At 42.7% G+C, this 22,849-nt stretch overlaps 1 protein-coding gene across 1 annotated transcript in view; it reads left to right on the forward strand.

Moving 5' to 3' along the window:
* Nucleotides 1-22,849, forward strand: part of rgs3b (regulator of G protein signaling 3b) — a 74,269-nt gene that overhangs the window by 44,029 nt on the left and 7,391 nt on the right. Inside the window, exons 11-14 of the mRNA XM_084177041.1 lie at nt 3,322-3,392; nt 9,592-9,693; nt 10,237-10,298; nt 12,235-12,401. Coding sequence (XP_084033167.1) covers nt 3,322-3,392; nt 9,592-9,693; nt 10,237-10,298; nt 12,235-12,401 — 402 coding nt within the window. The remainder of the gene's footprint in view (nt 1-3,321; nt 3,393-9,591; nt 9,694-10,236; nt 10,299-12,234; nt 12,402-22,849) is intronic.

Raw genomic sequence — 22,849 nt, forward strand, 5'->3', positions numbered from 1 at the left:
AAGATTCCACTTTATTTGAAACGGCAAGCCAGACAAAATTAAACGGGCCTATTTATATAATGAATATGAATTCGGAGGACAGAAATAATTAAATATTAAAGCATTAGACCTATCACTAAAAGCTTCAGTCATACAAAAAGTATACTTAAATCCGAACTGGTTCTCTAGCAAACTAGTAAGATTGTCTCACCCAATGTTCAAGAAGGGACTTTTTCCCTTTATTCAGATTACAACCCCTCACTTTCAGGTTTTTGAAAAGGAAATCAAGCCATAGAAGGTTGGTTGCAATTTCAGTTTAATCCACCAGAAAAGACAGAACAAATAATACAACAACTATTGTGGTTAAACTAAAATATACTAATTGATTTCAGTTTAAGTTTTTTAAAGTTTAATCTTTGTAAATTATATCATAAATAGGACTGGTGGAGTTATGTCACACATGGAGCTAACAACAAAATATGGAAATGTCTGCTCTACCCAAAATTACAACCAACTAATTGCAGCATTACCACAAAAAAATGGAAGAGGGCAAGTGGAAGGGATTTTTCCCCCGTCCAGTTGCCTCTTCAATTTTTTGCGGTAATGCTGCAATTAGGAACTTGTCTGTCGGCCCTTCATTAAAGACCAAAATTGGTTAAAAAACATTGTGACAAATTAAACAAATATTCCAGTTTTCATTTAAGGACCAAAAAATTTACAGCTGTGCCATATAGATTGCAAAATATTTTGGAAGAGATATTTGATGTACCGATTCCATGGTACATGGTTTATGAAGTGATACGCAAAACGACGCCGGATTCAAAACTTTACATTTTTCAATTTAAATTATTATAAAAAAAATTTGCAACCAATATAATGTTATATAGTGGGGGAAAAAAGTATTTAGTCAGCCACCAATTGTGCAAGTTCTCCCACTTAAAAAGATGAGAGAGGCCTGTAATTTTCATCATAGGTACACGTCAACTATGACAGACAAATTGAGAAAAAAAAATCCAGAAAATCACATTGTAGGATTTTTAATGAATTTATTTGCAAATGATGGTGGAAAATAAGTATTTGGTCACCTACAAACAAGAAAGATTTCTGGCTCTCACAGACCTGTAACTTCTTCTTTAAGAGGCTCCTCTGTCCTCCACTCGTTACCTGTATTAATGGCACCTGTTTGAACTTGTTATCAGTATAAAAGACACCTGTCCACAACCTCAAACAGTCATACTCCAAACTCCACTATGGCCAAGACCAAAGAGCTGTCAACGGACACCAGAAACAAAATTGTAGACCTGCACCAGGCTGGGAAGACTGAATCTGCAATAGGTAAGCAGCTTGGTTTGAAGAAATCAACTGTGGGAGCAATTATTAGGAAATGGAAGACATACAAGACCACTGATAATCTCCCTCGATCTGGGGCTCCACGCAAGATCTCACCCCGTGGGGTCAAAATGATCACAAGAACGGTGAGCAAAAATCCCAGAACCACACGGGGGGACCTAGTGAATGACCTGCAGAGAGCTGGGACCAAAGTAACAAAGCCTACCATCAGTAACACACTACGCCGCCAGGGACTCAAATCCTGCAGTGCGAGACGTGTCCCCCTGCTTAAGCCAGTACATGTCCAGGCCCGTCTGAAGTGCATTTGGATGATCCAGAAGAGGATTGGGAGAATGTCATATGGTCAGATAAAACCAAAATAGAACTTTTTGGTAAAAACTCAACTCGCCGTGTTTGGAGGACAAAGAATGCTGAGTTGCATCCAAAGAACACCATACCTACTGTGAAGCATGGGGGTAGAAACATCATGCTTTGGGGCTGTTTTTCTGCAAAGGGACCAGGACGACTGATCCGTGTAAAAGAAAGAATGAATGGGGCCATGTATCGTGAGATTTTGAGTGAAAACCTCCTTCCATCAGCAAGGGCATTGAAGATGAAACGTGGCTGGGTCTTTCAGCATGACAATGATCCCAAACACACCGCCCGGGTAATGTAAGAAGCATTTCAAGGTCCTGGAGTGGCCTAGCCAGTCTCCAGATCTCAACCCCATAGAAAATCTTTGGAGGGAGTTGAAAGTCCGTGTTGCCCAGCGACATCCCCAAAACATCACTGCTCTAGAGGAGATCTGCATGGAGGAATGGGCCAAAATACCAGCAACAGTGTGTGAAAACCTTGTGAAGACTTACAGAAAACGTTTGACCTGTGTCATTGCCAACAAAGGGTATATAACAAAGTATTGAGAAACTTTTGTTATTGACCAAATACTTATTTTCCATCATAATTTGCAAATAAATTCATTAAAAATCCTACAATGTGATTTTCTGGGGAAAAAAATCTCAATTTGTCTGTCATAGTTGACGGGTACCTATGATTAAAATTACAGGCCTCTCTCATCTTTTTAAGTGGGAGAACTTGCACAATTGGTGGCTGACTAAATACTTTTTTTCCCCACTGTATATATGGGGGGTACAACCTTCCCAGCTCTGCAGATTTTGCTGCGAAGATACAGAATCATTAGACCATTGATTTTGGTACTGTCCATCTGTAGTTTGTTTTTGGTCACAGGTCCAGGAATGGCTGAAGAATTGCAACATTTACCTGGAGCTAACGCTGCAGATAGCAATACTGGGTGATTTGAAAAGTCATAGTCAATCGATCAATAATATAATAATACTTTTAAAAAATGTCATCTTTAATTTACAATCTGTAGAAACTATGAGAATAGAAAAGTTCAGAACTTTTGTGAAGCATCACAGCACAGTTGAAAATATATATGGCAAATAGCAATCCAATATGGATGGTGTTAAGAGATAGATGGGAGCGGTTGAATGGAGCTGAAGGGTGGGACTAATAACAACAAGATAACAAATGTAAAATATACTGTCTTTAAAATGTACATAGGTTCAGAACTTTTGTGAAACAGCACAGTTAAAAATAAATGGCAAATAGAAATCAAACTGGATCAGAAATAGATGGGAGAGGTTGAGGGTAGAGGAAGGACAAGATTAAAAACAAACAAAATATAACCCTACCACGCCCCATCTGGCATGTCAGGCAGGCTCAAACACACAATTTGAAGGGAAACCAATACTATTTGAACTCAGATCCAATGACTTCCACATTAATTTAATGGCAGACCATTTTTCCCCCGGCGTTGAGCATCACTTGAATTGTATCCCCTCCTAAAATGCCATACAGCAGTTAGGGAAACACTTGATTCATATAGGATTTCGACAAAGAATACATCGCAAACACAAACTTGCTCTCTTCCAAATTGTTCTGTCTTTCTCTTGTTCTAACTCTCTCTCTTTGTGTTCCTTTCTTTCCCCAAAGGTATGCAGTGAATCTGACTGTAACTGTGAGTTTGAACATTGCCACACGAAAAAGAAGAAATCCATGAACCTGTAAGTCCTGATACATTTGGACATTGGCTAAAAATCTCTAGCAGTCTTGACAGGAAGCTGTGAATACAGTGACGAGATGAGGAGCATAATAGAAGGACTACACTGAATGATATAACAGCTTTCTCCATTGAGTCCCTATGAGTTTTGTCCCCAGGACGTATCAAACATACCCAGGTACTACACTGACACATCAGTGTCTGAAACGATTTTACCAGTAGGACATTTACGAGTCACGACAGAGAAGTAGCTACCTCATGTTATCTTATAGCTGCTGCCGTATCTAAACCCCTGAAGCCGATGTGGCCGACTGTGTTACTTTTATTTATGTAATTGGTTGCATCCCGAATGGCACCCTATTCCCTACATTTGACCATGATTATTTTTTCTTAACGTTTAAACAGCACATTTTTTGTTGTTTTTTCATTAAATTATAAGAAAAATTCATAAAATTCCACGTGATTCACAGCAATGGTTTGTGTCTCACGGTGTGTCCCTTTCAGATGGTTACACATTGCACCTGTACTACCATTACTGTACCTCAATTCCACCCCGCCAAGTTTACATTTCGTTCTCATTTAACTTCTCAAAGTATTGCCATACAGAACTTCCCTGCTCTCGCTTGCCTTTTTCTGCAATTTTTCCAACTGTTAACGACGATGCCGTAGTGGTGGAGAGTGTCAAGATAGCAGAATCGACTCCTAAGATTCAGTATTTCTGGAACGGAAGAGACTGATTCGTTGCCGTACTTCCAAGAACACTTGCATCTTTCATAGCGAGTTAGCGAGGGACGTTGAGAGATGGGAGGGGCACCAAGCAGACAGAGTAAGAACTGTGCACTAGGCCTATCTATCTGCAATTCAAAGCTGTATCTTGCAATAGAATGCTGTATCTCAGAATTTCTGTAAAGCAGGGCCTATGATCAATGAATAGGCTAGGATATTCTACACACATTTTACATTTTAGTCTTATCCAGAGCAATTTACAATTAGTACATTCATCTTAAGATAGCTAGGTGAGACAACAGATCACAATTGTATTAAGTACATTTTCCCTCAACAAAGTATTTATCAGCAAAGTCAGTGCTAGTGGGAAAAGAGAAGTGCATTTATTTTTTTTGTGGGGAGGGGTGCGCCGTGAGAGTTATTTAAGATGCTCTTCAAAGAGACAGGGTTTCAGACATTTTTGAGAGATGGGCAGGGACTCCGCTGTCCTGACTTTAGGGGGAAGCTTGTTCCACCATTGGGGTACCAGGACAGAGAACAGCTTTGACGGGGCTGAGCTGGAGCTGCCCTCCCGTAGGGGTGGGAGGGCCAAGAGACCAGAGGTGGCGGAACGGAGTGCTCTGGTTGGGATGTATGGTTTGAGCATAGCCTGAAGGTAAGGAGGGGCTGTTCCCCTTGCTGCTCCTTATGCAAGCACCACACTCCAAAAAATGCTGGATTAAAAACAGAACACACGTTGGGTTATTTTTGACCCAGCCAGTTGGGTCACTGAGCTATGGTCCACTGGGTCAGATCAGAACTGGAGGCATGGCTTAGAAGGGGCGTGGCTTTCAGTTGGTTCTTTTTGGCCAGCCGTGAAAGTAAATGTAATTCCGCTTCATCTATTCTGTTGTATTGTCAACACATGTTAAGGTTGAGCACTGACACTTTTGTAGCTTAATAAGGCTTACGCAATTTGAGTTCCTTAAGTGCCTATGCGTATCCCAAGGTTGGGATAGTTACCACTTTATGATATGTGACGCACTTTATCATAATCAGTCTGAAGTCGTTATGGCTAATTTGCATATAAATTGTGTTTTTGTCCATTTAGATTTTTCGCTGTTTGGGAGTTTCATCTGATTTTAACAAAATGTCTTTGCTTTCATAATCTGTATGTCTTATTGCCAAATTCAGAGTATAAATATAGTTTTTAATATTATAAACGTAGAATGAAACGGAGCACTTTCACATCGGTTCGGTGGATGCTAGCTTGTAACACATCACATCAGGCTTTTGCGGTACTATCTTATCTGCTCTATCAAAACCCAAAATCAGGAATGAATTGCAAACTAGCTAGTTAGCTATATATTTTCAATCAAACTGCAATAGGCTATTCAATTGGATGATTTTCCTGTTTGCCCAACCATAGCTGCTATATCGTATCATCCGCAGTAAAACAAAAACTTTACCTCAGGCTACACAGTCTCTCTCTCTCGCTCTTCAGATCTGTCAAAACCCCATCATACATAGTCACACTGTCACTACTGCCTACATCTTAGCTAGCTAGCTTAGCTTTCTACTGCATCAATGGATTCCCAGGAGAGAGAAATAGTAATGTTGTGGTGGGAGCTGGTTCAGATGATCAGTGGCGACTACTTTTTGACACCAGAGAGCATCTCCATCAGCGACTCCGCAGACACCGACTCAGACGAGCTCACCAGTCGAGGTAAATGTAATTCCTGTTCATGTTATATTTGTACACTGTAAATATAAATTTCCCTTCAATATTTTTTCACATTACATATTGGAATGTAAAATGTATAACATTATTATTTAAACATAACAAAGTGGTAACTATCCCAACATTGGGATATGCATAGGCACTTAAATAACTTATACTCCTGTGTAAGCCTTATTAAAGCTATAAAAGTGTCAGTGTTCAACCTTAACATGTGTTGACAATACAACAGAACGTATGAACCGGAATGACATTTATTCTCACAGGTGGCCAAAAATAACTATATGAAAACACTACCTCTACTAGGCCACGCCTCCAGTCTTCTGATCTGACCCTGTGGATAGCTCAACAACCCAACTTAAAGAAAACAATGGGTCAAAATAACCCAACTTGTGTTCTAAGATTTACCCAAATTGGGTGTTTTTAACCCAGCATTTTTGAGTGTGCGCCACTTCATACTCTGTAGATGTTGTAGAGCGTGAACCTGCAGAAGCGAGTCACTGCTTTGATGTTTACAGAGAACGACAGGGTGTTGTCCAGGGTCACGCCAAGATTCTTTGCACTCTGGGAGGGGGACATTGTGGAGTTATCAACCGTGATGGAGAGGTCTTGGAGCGGGCAGGCCTTCCCTGGGAGGTTGATCTTGAGGTGGTGGGCCGACATCCAAGCTGAGATGTCTGCCAGGCACGCAGAGATGCGTGTTGCCACCTGGGTGTCAGAAGGGGGGGGAAGAGTAGTTGAGTGTCATCCGCATAGCAATGATAAGTGAGACCATGTGAGGATTTGACAGAGCTGAGTAACTTGAGAGAAAAGAGGGCCTAATACCGTGCCCTGAGGGACACCAGTAGTGAGAGCACGTGGTGCAAACACAGATCCTCTCCATGCCACCTAGTAGGAGCGACCTGCCTCGTAGGATGCAATCCAGGAGTGTGCAGAGCCTGAGACGCCCAACCCTGAGAGGGTGGAAAAGAGGATCTGATGGTTCACAGTGTCGAAAGCAGCAGATAGATTTAGGAGGATGAGAACAGAGGAGGCAGTCAGCTTTAGAGAACAGAGGAGAGAGAGTCAGTTTTAGTAGAGCGCCTCTGTGATACAGAGGAAAGCGATCTCAGTTGAGTGAGTCGCCTTGAAGCCTGACTGGTTAGGGTCATGAAGATCGTTCTGAGCGAGATAGCGAGAGAGTTGGTCAGAACCTGCACGCTCATGTGTTTTGGAAAGAAAAGAAAGAAGGGATACCGGTCTGTAGTTTTTGACATCAGCGGAGTCAAGTGTTGGTTTCCTGAGGAGGGGAGTGACTCTGGCCCTCGAAGTCAGAGGACGCAGCCCGTGGTCAAGGATTAGTTGGAGGGAGGTGAGGAAAGGGAGAAAGTCTCCAGAGATGGTCTGGAGATGGGAGGAGGGGATGGGGTCAAGTGGGCAGGTTGTTGGGCGGGTGGACATCACTAGTCACAGGATATCATCTGGAGAGAGAGGGGAGAAATAGGTTAAGCCGTAAGGTAGTTCTGTGTGAGTGGGACCAATGGACTCAGAAGGCTGAGTGAATGAGGAGCGGATGTCGTCATCCTTTTTTTCAAAGTGGTTGACAAAGTCGTCCGCAGAAAGGGAGGAGGGAGGAATAAGGAGGGAGGAAAAAGTGGGGAAGAGTTTCCCATGGTTGGAGGCAGAAGCTTAAAATGTAGAGTGATAGAAAGTGGGCTTATCAGCGGATACAGGGGAAGAGAAGGTACAGATGTCAGATCTTAACTTGATCCCTTTTGTTGCAGAGAATTTTCCTGCTGCATCAGGAAATTCAAATGAGCCTTGTGAATCTCTGAAAATGAGCAGTTCTCCTTCTCTCCATGTGGGGGCCGTCGTTTCATTGGGATCAGGGCATATCATGAAAATAATATTCTCTCTTCAGTGTGCACATATAGTCCTACCGTGTTGGTGTGGGTTTGATTCCGGCCAATGGCCATCTGGCACAAATAACTCAATCTACCCCGATTTACTTGATTAAGTTACACATTTCAAATATGGATGGTGCAGGGATATTTTACCCCATGATCTTGATAAGAAATTACCATACCAGACACTTTTGGATAACATAAATAGGAAGCAAATAAAATAATATCTATAGGCTACATCAACATTAGTTTCCATTCATACAAAGTGTTGGGTAAATTGCCACAGTAGATTTGGCATGTTAAGCGAGTTAATACTTTTTTCTATTGTACAGCCCTTAGTCTGGTTGAAAAGGGCTAAGTTGTTCCAATGGCAACACCTAGGTAACACCGACATCATCTTTTAGGGAGCGATAATGAGGTAACCAATAATGGTTGCAATTGTGATCAGCTGTGCGGGTGAATTTAGTGCATATTGATGGTTTAACGAGACATCAGCTGGCAATTATCAAGTGCCATCGATGGTTGCAACAAACCCCATGTTATTTGATTATTTTCCAATAGGCTGCATTCTGTAGGCTACCCAATAGCCTAGCCATTGTCACATAATGAAAGGTGTGAAAAGCGATAATAGGCTACTGGTTGTGTTTCCCTGGCTGAGTTGATGAGTTGATTTGGGCCATCAGTTGATTGACAGATGTAGGCCAACTGTAGAATGATAAACTTCCTCCATTGTGGATGCTCACCCAAGTTTTATAGTTGTGACAGTGACTGCATGGAATTCAAATGAGATAGACAGCTGATAGAGGGATTAAAGAGAACATCTTCACTTAGGAAAAAAGTTGTAGCCCTGTGCCACCACCGCGATGACCAGATGCTCTCAGATTTTGAGAGAACACATAGTCCATTGACGAGAGAGCAGCTGGAGTAATCCAAGTCTCCGTCTGGACCAAAAAGTGTATGGACAGACCGAAGATTGAACACACACTCGCATCATTAGCGACGTGAAAGAGCAGGCGAGCCAGCGCGAAGCTGTATCGCATAAGTGGAAACCAAGACTGTTCTCAGGGCAGGTCTGCCAGTTTTGACTAGCAGAAGTTACTTTTCGTAGCAGGTTAGGAGAATTTACACAGCAGGTTAGCAGAATTAACGTGGCAGGTTAGTATAATTAACGTGGCAGGTTAGGAGAATTAGGTTAAGGTTAGGAAATTGTTAGGGTTAGCTAAAATGCTAAAATTGTCCCTGATGACGCGACAACCAGGCCTGCCCCGAAAACTGTCTTGGTTTCCACTAATGCCATGCTGCCAGCGCGAGGGAGAGAGGAGGGTGTGCATATGTCTTGGTAATCAGTATCTCTTGTCTTGCATGCTTTGCAAATTCACCAAAGCATGTGTCAAAACTTTTCCCCCCATCTTTTCATATTGAAATCGACAGCTGCAACACAGAGAGATCGGGTGACATGACGAATTGTTGGTGCTATCCTGTTTGACCTCCTCCTCTGGTTTCTTCTCTGTTCTTCAGCAGTCACTGAATCACAATCATTATCAAATGTTGCTATGCTCAAAATGTTTCTATCATGATATAACTACTCTCATTTTCATTCCCAAAGTTCTCTCTCCTCATTTTGGAACAAGAACTGGAGACTAGAGACATTTGCTTTAAAAAAAAAACTGATTTATCTTATTTTTGATTTACCTAGAGTGTTGTTTCATCCAAACCTTTTTTTATTTTCTTCAAGCTGGTTATTTAGCAGCGTCATAGAATCTCCTAGCTAGCATTTTGGGTGCATGTAGCAATGCTAGTGGATTGTATCAGTCAGCGGATCGACTCTATGGGTTATACTCTGGCATTGACATAATAAAAAAATATGTTTTCCACAGGGCCAAGGACATGAAAAATCGCTTGACTTTCTTAAGGAGGAAGAATGATTTCTATGGCAGCAACCCAACAAACGGGCTAGAGAAAGTCCTGAAGTCTGTCAAGTAAGAGCCTCCTTGTAAAGAGCACTCCGGAAGCTGGTCCTAGGTATAGATCTAGGACCAGCTTCCCCTACCCCAATCCTAACCTTAACCATTAGTGAGGGAAATGCAAAACTGACCCAAGATCATCATCTAGGGGCAACTTCACCCTACACTGTAAAGCACACTCCATCCACTGGCGCGTCCCATGACCTTAGAAGAGGATACTGTACCTCAAACCGACTTCATACACTAGAGTTATATGAAAAGCATTACAACAACAAACCAACCAACACGTGTCGTTCAGTTTGTGATCAGCATGTCATGTTGGTGATCAGCATGTCATGTTTTTGCTATGAGAGAATAGTTACTGTTACCGTTTTCGTCAATCACCTCAACTTCGTGCTGTTCACAGTAGGAAATACTTTTAATCATAGTCAGAGTATAATGATAAACACTTACAGTACAAGAGGCACAGTGTGAGAGAAGGGTATTTATTTGAAAGGCTCCCACGCAATAAGAAACTTGATGTATTAGTAATTTGTCTTTCTGTGCTTTCATTTTTAGGCCATCGCCAGAGGAGGCTCTAAAGTGGGGGGAATGCTTTGATACGCTGCTGGCTCACAAATGTAAGTTTTTCCATACGCAAAGATCCTAATCTCTTTATTTCTTTTTTATTTAAAGGTGCTACACATAGGATTTATTTTTAATTTTTCATTGTAATTTCAGAAAATGTCCATAATATATATGCCGCTAATAGTGGAAAGATAGATTTTCACAGTATTACTTACCCGCCAGTGTTGTGATTGGCTGTGATATTTGCCTATTGATTTCTCCCGCCAGAGCGGCATCTGTTGTCACAATGGGAAAGCTGTTCTGACTTTGTGGCTGTGTTATCTAGTGGCAATCGCTGTCATTTCCTGGTTGCAAAAATTCTAAACTGATTTCTCAGCGATTTAGATGGCACAATGATTTCCTATACTATTCAGTGCTTGTTTTCTCAAATAAACTGAAATTGAGCAGACAGTGTAGAATTTTAGCAAGCAGGAAATGAGCGATTTTCCCATTTTGACAACAGATGCCGCTCATCAATAGGTGAATATCACAGCCAATCACAAAACTGTAATTAATACTGTGAAACACTATCATCCCACTATTAGCGGCAGATACATTATGGACATTTTCTGAAATGACAATGCAAAAATTAAAATAAACCTTTAACCTTTGTTTAGGCAGGGGAGACCACTGTATATTTTCCAAGGGAGCCATGCAAAAAATACCTTGGTCTCAAAATGACTGTAAATTAATTAATTGAATACAGCAAGCATAAGAATACAGTCAACATACTTATTTCCATTGTGGTCCTGTATGTTGATACATCTAAAAACACAACATTTTTATATACAGTGAGGGAAAAAAGTATTTGATCCCCTGCTTATTTTGTACGTTTGCCCACTGACAAAGACATTATCAGTCTATAATTTTAATGGTAGGTTTATTTGAACAGTGAGAGACAGAATAACAACAACAAAAAATCCAGAAAAATGCATGTCAAATATGTTATAAATTGATTTGCATTTTAATGAGGGAAATAAGTATTTGACCCCTTTGCAAAACATGACTTAGTACTTGGTGGCAAAACCCTTGTTGGCAATCACAGAGGTCATACGTTTCTTGTAGTTGGCCACCAGGTTTGCACACATCTCAGGAGGGATTTTGTCCCACTCCTCTTTGCAGATTTTCTCCAAGTCATTAAGGTTTCGAGGCTGACGTTTGGCAACTCGAACCTTCAGCTCCCTCCACAGATTTTCTATGGGATTAAGGTCTGGAGACTGGCTAGGCCACTCCAGGACCTTAATGTGCTTCTTTTTGAGCCACTTCTTTGTTGCCTTGGCCGTGTGTTTTGGGCCATGTACCGTCATATCTTGGGTGAGAACCTCCTTCCCTCAGCCAGGGCATTGAAAATGGGTCGTGGATGGTATTCCAGCATGACAACCCAAAACACACGGCCAAGGCAACAAAGAAGTGGCTCAAGAAGAAGCACATTAAGGTCCTGGAGTGGCCTAGCCAGTCTCCAGACCTTAATCCCATAGAAAATCTGTGGAGGGAGCTGAAGGTTCGAGTTGCCAAACGTCAGCCTCGAAACCTTAATGACTTGGAGAAAATCTGCAAAGAGGAGTGGGACAAAATCCCTCCTGAGATGTGTGCAAACCTGGTGGCCAACTACAAGAAACGTATGACCTCTGTGATTGCCAACAAGGGTTTTGCCACCAAGTACTAAGTCATGTTTTGCAAAGGGGTCAAATACTTATTTCCCTCATTAAAATGCAAATCAATTTATACCATCTTTGACATGCATTTTTCTGGATTTTTTTGTTGTTATTCTGTCTCTCACTGTTCAAATAAACCTACCATTAAAATTATAGACTGATAATGTCTTTGTCAGTGGGCAAACGTACAAAATCAGCATGGGATCAAATACTTTTTTCCCTCACTGTATACTATTTAATAACACAATATTTAATACAAAAACACTATATAATATGATATTATCGTCCTGGACAGATGGAGTGGCAGTCTTCCAAAGGTTCCTGCAGACAGAGTTCAGTGAGGAGAACTTGGACTTCTGGCTGGCCTGTGAGAAGTACAGGAAGATCAAATCCCAGTCCAAAATGGCCTCCCGAGCAAAACAAATCTTCTCAGAGTACATGTCCATACAGTCCTGTAAAGAGGTAAAGCCTAATACACAGTACACACGCCATGGTTCATCTTTAGAGTGATACTCTAGTGATGCTGCTACTATTTGAGCACTTTGTGAGTTTTTGTGAGAAAGCGTGTTACAGATAAGATGTATTGTTCTTATTTATACCGTTTAGAGATACGAAACGGAGTAGGGTGAAGTTGCCCCTAGGCGCTGATCTTGGGTCAGTTTTGCATTTCCCCCACTAATGGTTAAAGGCCCAGTGCAGTCAAAAACATGATTGTCCTGTGTTTTTATATATGTGACCCGTTTCAGGAAACTAGGCGTATGTCGCGGTTCACTACTTCACAGGAGAGCCGTTTGAACTCAAACTTTAAAAAAATTAATCAAAATGCGTCTTTTGGCAGAAATGCCTTTTCGAACATGTGAACTTTCATGTGCCATAATAACAAACTTGAATGCCAATTGTAAATACAAATATGTTTTTTTAGTTACGAGCCTAGTTGGTTTAGCCAAAGAAAAAGACAGCAACTTTCCCGCTAGCCATGATTGGCTGAGATAATGAGTGGGCTGGACATGCCAAGAGATGAGTTTGGATTGGTCTACCATATAGCACGCTTCTGTCAATTTGAGCTGGTCAGTATGTCTAGGTAATCCTGTCTAACGCGGCTTTAAAAAAAAATGTATCTTGTATTAAAACGGCATAAATGGTGCTCCACTTTCTGGAGGACAGAGTTTTGAAATCAGTGGAATTCGAGTATGATAGCTAAGGAGATGGAGATAACACCTGTCTCCGGATTACATCTTCAAACTAAGGGCAACCATGGCATCTTACAGGAGACGCGTCCATCCATGAAGGATGTATACGGGTAAGATAGTCTAGCTAGCTACATTTTCAGATATTACATGTTTCGAATTTTGACAGAGAGCCATTTGCTTGGCTAGCTATAGCCTAATGTTAGCTAGCTAACATTGAACCTGGTTGTTAGCTACCTGCAGATTCATGCAGGGTAGTAACGTCATAATTTGGGATTATGGTTCATTGTTTACCTAGCTAGCTAGCTAACGTTAGCTGGCTGGCTCGCTAGCTAACGTTACGTGTATGACCTTAATTATTTGTATATCAGAGCCATTTGCTTGGCTAGCTATAGCCTAATGTTTGCTAGCTAACATTGAACCTGGTTGGTTGGCTACCTGCAGATTCATGCAGGGTAGTAACGTCATGAGTTGGGATTATGGTTAATTGTTTATCTAGCTAGCTAGCTACATGTCTTAACAAAAGACTTTGCAAGTAACCATTTCGGGTGCGTTCATAAATTCAGTCTGGCCATCTACTCCGATTTCAGAACACTCTCGTCTGAGTGTGCCAGAGCGCAGAATAACTGATGAATTTCTGAATGCTCAACTTCCGTTGAATATGGCCAGTGTCAGTAAACGTTGGCAAAAAATCGTTGTTAAATTGTTGCCAGCAGCACAGTTACAGTCACCAACGCTCTGGATAACATGAAAACAGCCTAACCAGCTCTGCTAGGGCGAGTAAAATGGTCAGAGTGGGGTGTTCTCTCATTATGTGTCTGGAAGTAGCTAGCAAGCTAGCCAATGTTAGCCAGTTAGCTTGACTGCCGTTGTGAGGTCAGAAAGTTCGGATCAACCCTATTCATCGGCCAGAGCATCCGGTGTGCGACACGTTTTGAATTTACGAACGGACAATCTGACAGCACAGTTGCAGTCACCAACGATCTGGATAACATAACAGCCTAACCAGCTCTGCTAGGGCGAGTAATGTTCAGTGAGCAAGTTAGCTTGAGTGCTTGACTACTGTTGTTAGTACAGAACGCTCGGATCAACCCATAAAGACATGGGTGGGGCTAAAGCTTAAGAGGGTGTGAACAATGCTGAATGGGTGTACACAAAGAAGGGCTCTCCAGTAGTAGTACCAAAAGATTCAAAGGCCATTTTCTCAAAGGTGAGTTTACAAGTTTATCAACTTTCAAAGAAAATTTACTTTCCCATTGTTACTCAAACGTAGTGTATGATATACCATTTTGTAGCTCTGAGTCTCTACTTTTATCAAATGTAAAAAACACAATTTAAAATTTTGCCACATAAGACCAATTTTGAGCCGGTTGGTCACACAGTGGGGAAAAAAAGTATTTAGTCAGCCACCAATTGTGCAAGTTCTCCCACTTAAAAAGATGAGAGAGGCCTGTAATTTTCATCATAGGTACACGTCAACTATGACAGACAAAATGAGAAAAATCCAGAAAATCACATTGTAGGATTTTTAATGAATTTATTTGCAAATTATGGTGGAAAATAAGTATTTGGTCAATAACAAAAGTTTCTCAATACTTTGTTATATACCCTTTGTTGGCAATGACACAGGTCAAACGTTTTCTGTAAGTCTTCACAAGGTTTTCACACACTGTTGCTGGTATTTTGGCCCATTCCTCCATGCAGATCTCCTCTAGAGCAGTGATGTTTTGGGGCTGTCGCTGGGCAACACGGACTTTCAACTCCCTCCAAAGATTTTCTATGGGGTTTAGATCTGGAGACTGGCTAGGCCACTCCAGGACCTTGAAATGCTTCTTACGAAGCCACTCCTTCGTTGCCCGGGCGGTGTGTTTGGGATCATTGTCATGCTGAAAGACCCAGCCACGTTTCATCTTCAATGCCCTTGCTGATGGAAGGAGGTTTTCACTCAAAATCTCACGATACATGGCCCCATTCATTCTTTCCTTTACACGGATCAGTCGTCCTGGTCCCTTTGCAGAAAAACAGCCCCAAAGCATAATGTTTCCACCCCCATGCTTCACAGTAGGTATGGTGTTCTTTGGATGCAACTCAGCATTCTTTGTCCTCCAAACACGACGAGTTGAGTTTTTACCAAAAAGTTCTATTTTGGTTTCATCTGACCATATGACATTCTCCCAATCCTCTTCTGGATCATCCTAATGCACTCTAGCAAACTTGAGATGGGCCTGGACATGTACTGGCTTAAGCAGGGGGACACGTCTGGCACTGCAGGATTTGAGTCCCTGGCGGCGTAGTGTGTTACTGATGGTAAGCTTTGTTACTTTGGTCCCAGCTCTCTGCAGGTCATTCACTAGGTCCCCCCGTGTGGTTCTGGGATTTTTGCTCACCGTTCGTGTGATCATTTTGATCCCACGGGGTGAGATCTTGCGTGGAGCCCAAGATCGAGGGAGATTATCAGTGGTCTTGTATGTCTTCCATTTCCTAATAATTGCTCCCACAGTTGATTTCTTCAAACCAAGCTGCTTACCTATTGCAGATTCAGTCTTCCCAGCCTGGTGCAGGTCTACAATTTTGTTTCTGGTGTCCTTTGACAGCTCTTTGGTCTTGGCCATAGTGGAGTTTGGAGTGTGACTGTTTGAGGTTGTGGACAGGTGTCTTTTATACTGATAACAAGTTCAAACCGGTGCCATTAATACAGGTAACGAGTGGAGGACTGAGGAGCCTCTTAAAGAAGAAGTTACAGGTCTGTGAGAGCCAGAAATCTTGCTTGTTTGTAGGTGACCAAATACTTATTTTCCACCATCATTTGCAAATAAATTCATAAAAAATCCTACAATGTAATTTTCTGGAAAAAAGTTTCTCAATTTGTCTGTCATAGTTGACGTGTACCTATGATGAAAATTAATGGCCTTCTCTCAATTTATTTCAATTAACAGGTGTACCTTGCTAAAAGGTAATTTGTGGAATTTCTTTCCTTCTTAATGCGTTTGAGCCTATCAGTTGTGTTGTGACAAGGTAGGGGTGGTATACAGAAGATAGCCCCATTTGGTAAAATACCAAGTCCATATTATGGCAAGAACAGCTCAAATAAGCAAAGAGAAATGACAGTCCATCATTATTTTAATAGATGGTCAGTCAATCCGGAAAATGTAAAGAACTTTGAAAGTTTCTTCAAGTGCAGTCGCAAAAACCATAAAGCGCAATGATGAAACTGACTCTCATGAGGACTGCCACAGGAAAAGAAGACCCAGAGTTACCTCTGCTGCAGAGAATAAGTTAATTAGAGTTAACTTCACCTCAGATTGCAGCCCAAATCAATGTTTCACAGAGTTCAAGTAACAGACACATCTCAACATCAACTGTTCAGAGGAGAATGCGTGAATCAGGCCTTCATGGTTGAATTGCTGCAATGAAACCACTACTAAAGGACAGCAATAAGAAGAAGAGACTTGCTTGGGCCAAGAAACACGAGCAATGGACAATCTATCCGGTGGAAATCTATCCTTTGGTCTGATGAGTCCAAATTTGAGATTTTTGGTTCCAACCGCTGTCATTGTGAGACGCAGAGTAGGTGAACGGACTATCTCTGCATGTGTAGTTCCCTCCGTAAAGCATGGAGGAGGAGATGTTATGGTGTGGGGGTGCTTTGCTGGTGACACTGTCTGTGATTCATTTAGAATTCAAGGCACACTGAACCAGCATGGCTACCACAGAATTCTGCAGGGATACGCCATCCCATCTGGTTTGGGCTTAGTGGGACTATCATTTGAGAACTTTTATTTCAGCTCATGAAAAATGGGACCAACATGTTGCGTTTATGTTTTTGTTCAGTGTATGTATACAGTGGGGGAAAAAAGTATTTAGTCAGCCACCAATTGTGCAAGTTCTCCCACTTAAAAAGATGAGAGAGGCCTGTAATTTTCATCATAGGTACACGTCAACTATGACAGACAAATTGAGATTTATTTTTCCAGAAAATCACATTGTAGGATTTTTAATGAATTTATTTGCTAATTATGGTGGAAAATAAGTATTTGGTCACCTACAAACAAGCAAGATTTCTGGCTCTCACAGACCTGTAACTTCTTCTTTAAGAGGCTCATCTGTCCTCCACTCGTTACCTGTATTAATGGCACCTGTTTGAACTTGTTGTCAGTATAAAAGACACCTGTCCACAACCTCAAACAGTCACACTCCAAACTCCACTATGGCCAAGACCAAAGAGCTGTCAAAGGACACCAGAAACAAAATTGTAGACCTGCACCAGGCTGGGAAGACTGAATCTGCAATAGGTAAGCAGCTTGGTTTGAAGAAATCAACTGTGGGAGCAATTATTAGGAAATGGAAGACATACAAGACCACTGATAATCTCCCTCGATCTGGGGCTCCACGCAAGATCTCACCCCGTGGGGTCAAAATGATCACAAGAACGGTGAGCAAAAATCCCAGAACCACACGGGGGACCTAGTGAATGACCTGCAGAGAGCTGGGACCAAAGTAACAAAGCCTACCATCAGTAACACACTACGCCGCCAGGGACTCAAATCCTGCAGTGCAAGACGTGTCCCCCTGCTTAAGCCAGTACATGTCCAGGCCCGTCTGAAGTTTGCTAGAGTGCATTTGGATGATCCAGAAGAGGATTGGGAGAATGTCATATGGTCAGATGAAACCAAAATATAACCTTTTGGTAAAAACTCAACTCGTCGTGTTTGGAGGACAAAGAATGCTGAGTTGCATCCAAAGAACACCATACCTACTGTGAAGCATGGGGGTGGAAATATCATGCTTTGGGGCTGTTTTTCTGCAAAGGGACCAGGACGACTGATCCGTGTAAAGGAAAGAATGAATGGGGCCATGTATCGTGAGATTTTGAGTGAAAACCTCCTTCCATCAGCAAGGGCATTGAAGATGAAACGTGGCTGGGTCTTTCAGCATGACAATGATCCCAAACACACCGCCCGGGCAACAAAGGAGTGGCTTCGTAAGAAGCATTTCAAGGTCCTGGAGTGGCCTAGCCAGTCTCCAGATCTCAACCCCATAGAAAATCTTTGGAGGGAGTTGAAAGTCCGTGTTGCCCAGCGACAGTCCCAAAACATCATTGCTCTAGAGGAGATCTGCGCCAAAATACCAGCAACAGTGTGTGAAAACCTTAGCCAAAACACCTTAGCCAAATACATTTAAACTCCGTTTTTCACAATTCCTGACATTTAATCCTAGTAAAAATTCCCTGTTTATAGGTCAGTTAGGATCACCAATTTATTTTAAGAATGTGAAATGTCAGAATAATAGTAGAGAGAATTATTTATCTCAGGTTTTCTTTCTTTCATCACATTCCCAGTGGGTCAGAAGTTTACATACACTCAATTAGTATTTGGTAGCATTGCCTTTAAATTGTTTAACTTGGGTCAAACGTTTCGGGTAGCCTTCTACAAGCTTCCCACAATAAGTTGGGTGAATTCTGGCCCATTCCTCCTGATAGAGCTGGTGTAAATGAGTCAGGTTTGTAGGCCTCCTTGCTCGCACATGCCTTTTCAGTTCTGCCCACAAATGTTCTATAGGATTGAGGTCAGGGCTTTGTGATGGCCACGCCAATACCTTGACTTTGTTGTCCTTAAGCCATTTTGCCACAACTTTGGAAGTGTGCTTGGGGTCATTGTCCATTTGGAAGACCCATTTACATTTACATTTACGTCATTTAGCAGACGCTCTTATCGAGAGCGACTTACAAATTGGTGCATTCACCTTATAGCCAGTGGGAAAACCACTTTACAATTATTATTATTATTGTATTTTTTATTTTTTGGGGGGGTGGGGTAAGGGGGGGGTTAGAAGGATTACTTTATCCTATCCCAGGTGTTCCTTAAAGAGGTGGGGTTTCAAATGTCTCCGGAAGGTGGTGAGTGACTCCGCTGTCCTGGCGTCGTGAGGGAGCTTGTTCCACCATTGGGGTGCCAGAGCAGTGAACAGTTTTGACTGGGCTGAGCGGGAACTGTGCTTCAGCAGAGGTAGGGGAGCCAGCAGGCCAGAGGTGGATGAACGCAATGCCCTTGTTTGGGTGTAGGGACTGATCAGAGCCTGAAGGTATGGAGGTGCCGTTCCCCTCACAGCTCCGTAGGCAAGCACCATGGTCTTGTAGCAGATGCGAGCTTCAACTGGAAGCCAGTGTAGTGTGCGGAAGAGCGGGGTGACGTGAGAGAACTTGGGAAGGTTGAACACCAGACGGGCTGCGGCATTCTGGATGAGTTGTAGGGGTTTAATGGCACAGGCAGGGAGCCCAGCCAACAGCGAGTTGCAGTAATCCAGACGGGAGATGACAAGTGCCTGGATTAGGACCTGTGACGCTTCCTGTGTAAGGCAGGGTCGTACTCTCCGAATGTTGTAGAGCATGAACCTACAGGATCGGGTCACCGCCTTGATGTTAGCGGAGAACGACAGGGTGTTGTCCAGGGTCACGCCAAGGCTCTTCGCACTCTGAGAGGAGGACACAACGGAGTTGTCAACCGTGATGGCGAGATCATGGAACGGGCAGTCCTTCCCCGGGAGGAAGAGCAGCTCCGTCTTGCCAAGGTTCAGCTTGAGGTGGTGATCCGTCATCCATACTGATATGTCTGCCAGAAGGGGGAAAGGAGAAGATTAGTTGTGTGTCGTCTGCGTAGCAATGATAGGAGAGGCCATGTGAGGATATGACAGAGCCAAGTGACTTGGTGTATAGCGAGAATAGGAGAGGGCCTAGAACTGAGCCCTGGGGGACACCAGTGGTGAGAGCACGTGGTGCGGAGACAGCTTCTTGCCACGCCACTTGGTAGGAGCGACCGGTCAGGTAGGATGCAATCCAAGTGTGAGCCGCGCCGGAGATGCCCAGCTCGGAGAGGGTGGAGAGGAGGATTTGATGGTTCACAGTATCAAAGGCAGCAGACAGGTCTAGAAGGACAAGAGCAGAGGAGAGAGAGTTAGCTTTAGCAGTGCGGAGAGCCTCCGTGACACAGAAAAGAGCAGTCTCAGTTGAATGACCAGTCTTGAAACCTGACTGGTTTGGATCAAGAAGGTAATTCTGAGAGAGATAGCAAGAGAGTTGGCTAAAGACGGCACGCTCAATAGTTTTGGAGAGAAAAGAAAGAAGGGATACTGGTCTGTAGTTGTTGACATCAGAGGGATCGAGTGTTGGTTTTTTGAGAAGGGGTGCGACCAAGCTTTAACTTCCTGACTGTTGTCTTGAGATGTTGCTTCAATATATCCACATAATTTTCCTTCCTCATGATGCCATCTATTTTGTGAAGCACACCAGTCCCTCCTGCAGCAAAGCACCCCCATGCATAATGCTGCCACCCCTGTGCTTCACGGTTGGGATGGTGTTCTTCGGCTTGCAAGCGTCCCCCTTTTTCCTCCAAACATGATGATGGTCATTATAGCCAAACAGTTCTATTTTTGATTTATCAGACCAGAGGACATTTCTCCAAAAAGTATGATCTTTGTCCCCATGTGCAGTTGCAAACCGTAGTCTGGCTTTTTTATGGCGGTTTTGGAGCAGTGGCTTCTTCCTTGCTGAGCGGCCTTTCAGGTTATGTCGATATAAGACTAGTTTTACTGTGGATATATATACTTTTGTACCTGTTTCCTCCAGCATCTTCACAAGGTCCTTTGCTGTTGTTCTGGGATTGATTTGCACTTTTCGCACCAAAGTACTTTCATCTCTAGGAGACAGAACACGTCTCCTTCCTGAGCGGTATGATGGCTGCGTGGTCCCATGGTGTTTATACTTGCGTACTATTGTTTGTACAGATGAACGTGGTACCTTCAGACGTTTGGAAATTGCTCCCAAGGATGAACCAGACTTGTGGAGGACTATAATTTTTTTTCTGAGGTCTTGGCAGATTTTTTTTGATTTTCCCATGATGTCAAGCAAAGAGGCACTGAGTTTGAAGGTAGGCCTTGAAATACATCCACAGGTACACCGCCAATTGACTCAAATGATGACAATTAGCCTATCAGAAGCTTCTAAAGCCATTACATCGTTTTATGGAATTTTCCAAGCTGTTTAAAGGCACAGTCAATTTAGTGTATGTAAACTTCTGACCCACTGGAATTGTGATACAGTGAATTATAAGTGAAATAATCTGTCTGTAAACAATTGTTGGAAAAATTACGTGTCATGCACAAAGTCGATGTCCTAACCGACTTGCCAAAACTATAGTTTGTTAACAAGAAATGTGTGGAGTGGTTGAAAAACAAGTTTTAATGACTCGAACCTAAGTGTATGTAAACTTCCGACTTTAACTGTGTGTGTATATATATATATATATATACATACATACAGTGGGGAGACCAAGTATTTGATACACTGCCGATTTTGCAGGTTTTCCTACTTACAAAGCATGTAGAGGTCTGTAATTTTTATCATAGGTACACTTCAACTGTGAGAGACGGAATCTAAAACAAAAATCCAGAAAATCACATTGTATGATTTTTAAGTAATTAATTTGCATTTTATTGCATGACATAAGTATTACATCACCTACCAACCAGTAAGAATTCCGGCTCTCACAGACCTGTTAGTTTTTCTTGAAGAAGCCCTCCTGTTCTCCACTCATTACCTGTATGAACTGCACCTGTTTGAACTCGTTACCTGTATAAAAGACACCTGTCCACACACTCAAACAGACTCCAACCTCTCCACAATGGCCAAGACCAGAGAGCTGTGTAAGGACATCAGGGATACAATTGTAGACCTGCACAAGGCTGGGGTGGGCTACAGGACAATAGGCAGGCAGCTTGGTGAGAAGGCAACAACTGTTGGCGCAATTATTAGAAAATGGAAGAAGTTCAAGATGACGGTCAATCACCCTCGGTCTGGGGCTCCATGCAAAATCTCACCTCGTGGGGCATCAATGATCATGAGGAAGGTGAGGGATCAGCCCAGAACTACATGGCAGGACCTGGCCAATGACCTGAAGAGAGCTGGGACCACAGTCTCAAAGAAAACCATTAGTAACACACTACGCCGTCATGGATTAAAATCCTGCAGCGCACGCAAGGTCCCCCTGCTCAAGCCAGCGCATGTCCAGGCCCGTCTGAAGTTTGCCAATGACCATCTGGATGATCCAGAGGAGGAATGGGAGAAGGTCATGTGGTCTGATGAAACAAAAATTGAGCTTTTTGGTCTAAACTCCACTCGCCGTGTTTGGAGGAAGAAGAAGGATGAGTACAACCCCAAGAACACCATCCCAACCGTGAAGCATGGAGGTGGAAACATCATTCTTTGGGGATGCTTTTCTGCAAAGGGGACAGGACGACTGCACCGTATTGAGGGGAGGATGGATGGGGCCATGTATCGTGAGATCTTGGCCAACAACCTCCTTCCCTCAGTAAGAGCATTGAAGATGGGTCATGGCTGGGTCTTCCAGCATGACAACGACCCGAAACACACAGCCAGGGCAACTAAGGAGTGGCTCCGTAAGAAGCATCTCAAGGTCCTGGAGTGGCCTAGCCAGTCTCCAGACCTGAACCCAATAGAAAATCTTTGGAGGGAGCTGAAAGTCCGTATTGCCCAGCGACAGCCCCGAAACCTGAAGGATCTGGAGAAGGTCTGTATGGAGGAGTGGGCCAAAATCCCTGCTGCAGTGTGTGCAAACCTGGTCAAGTCCTACAGGAAACGTATGATCTCTGTAATTGCAAACAAAGGTTTCTGTACCAAATATTAAGTTCTGCTTTTCTGATGTATCAAAT

Source organism: Coregonus lavaretus (genome assembly GCF_964263955.1).
Source record: "Coregonus lavaretus genome assembly, chromosome: 14".
Taxonomy (NCBI): domain Eukaryota; kingdom Metazoa; phylum Chordata; class Actinopteri; order Salmoniformes; family Salmonidae; genus Coregonus; species Coregonus lavaretus.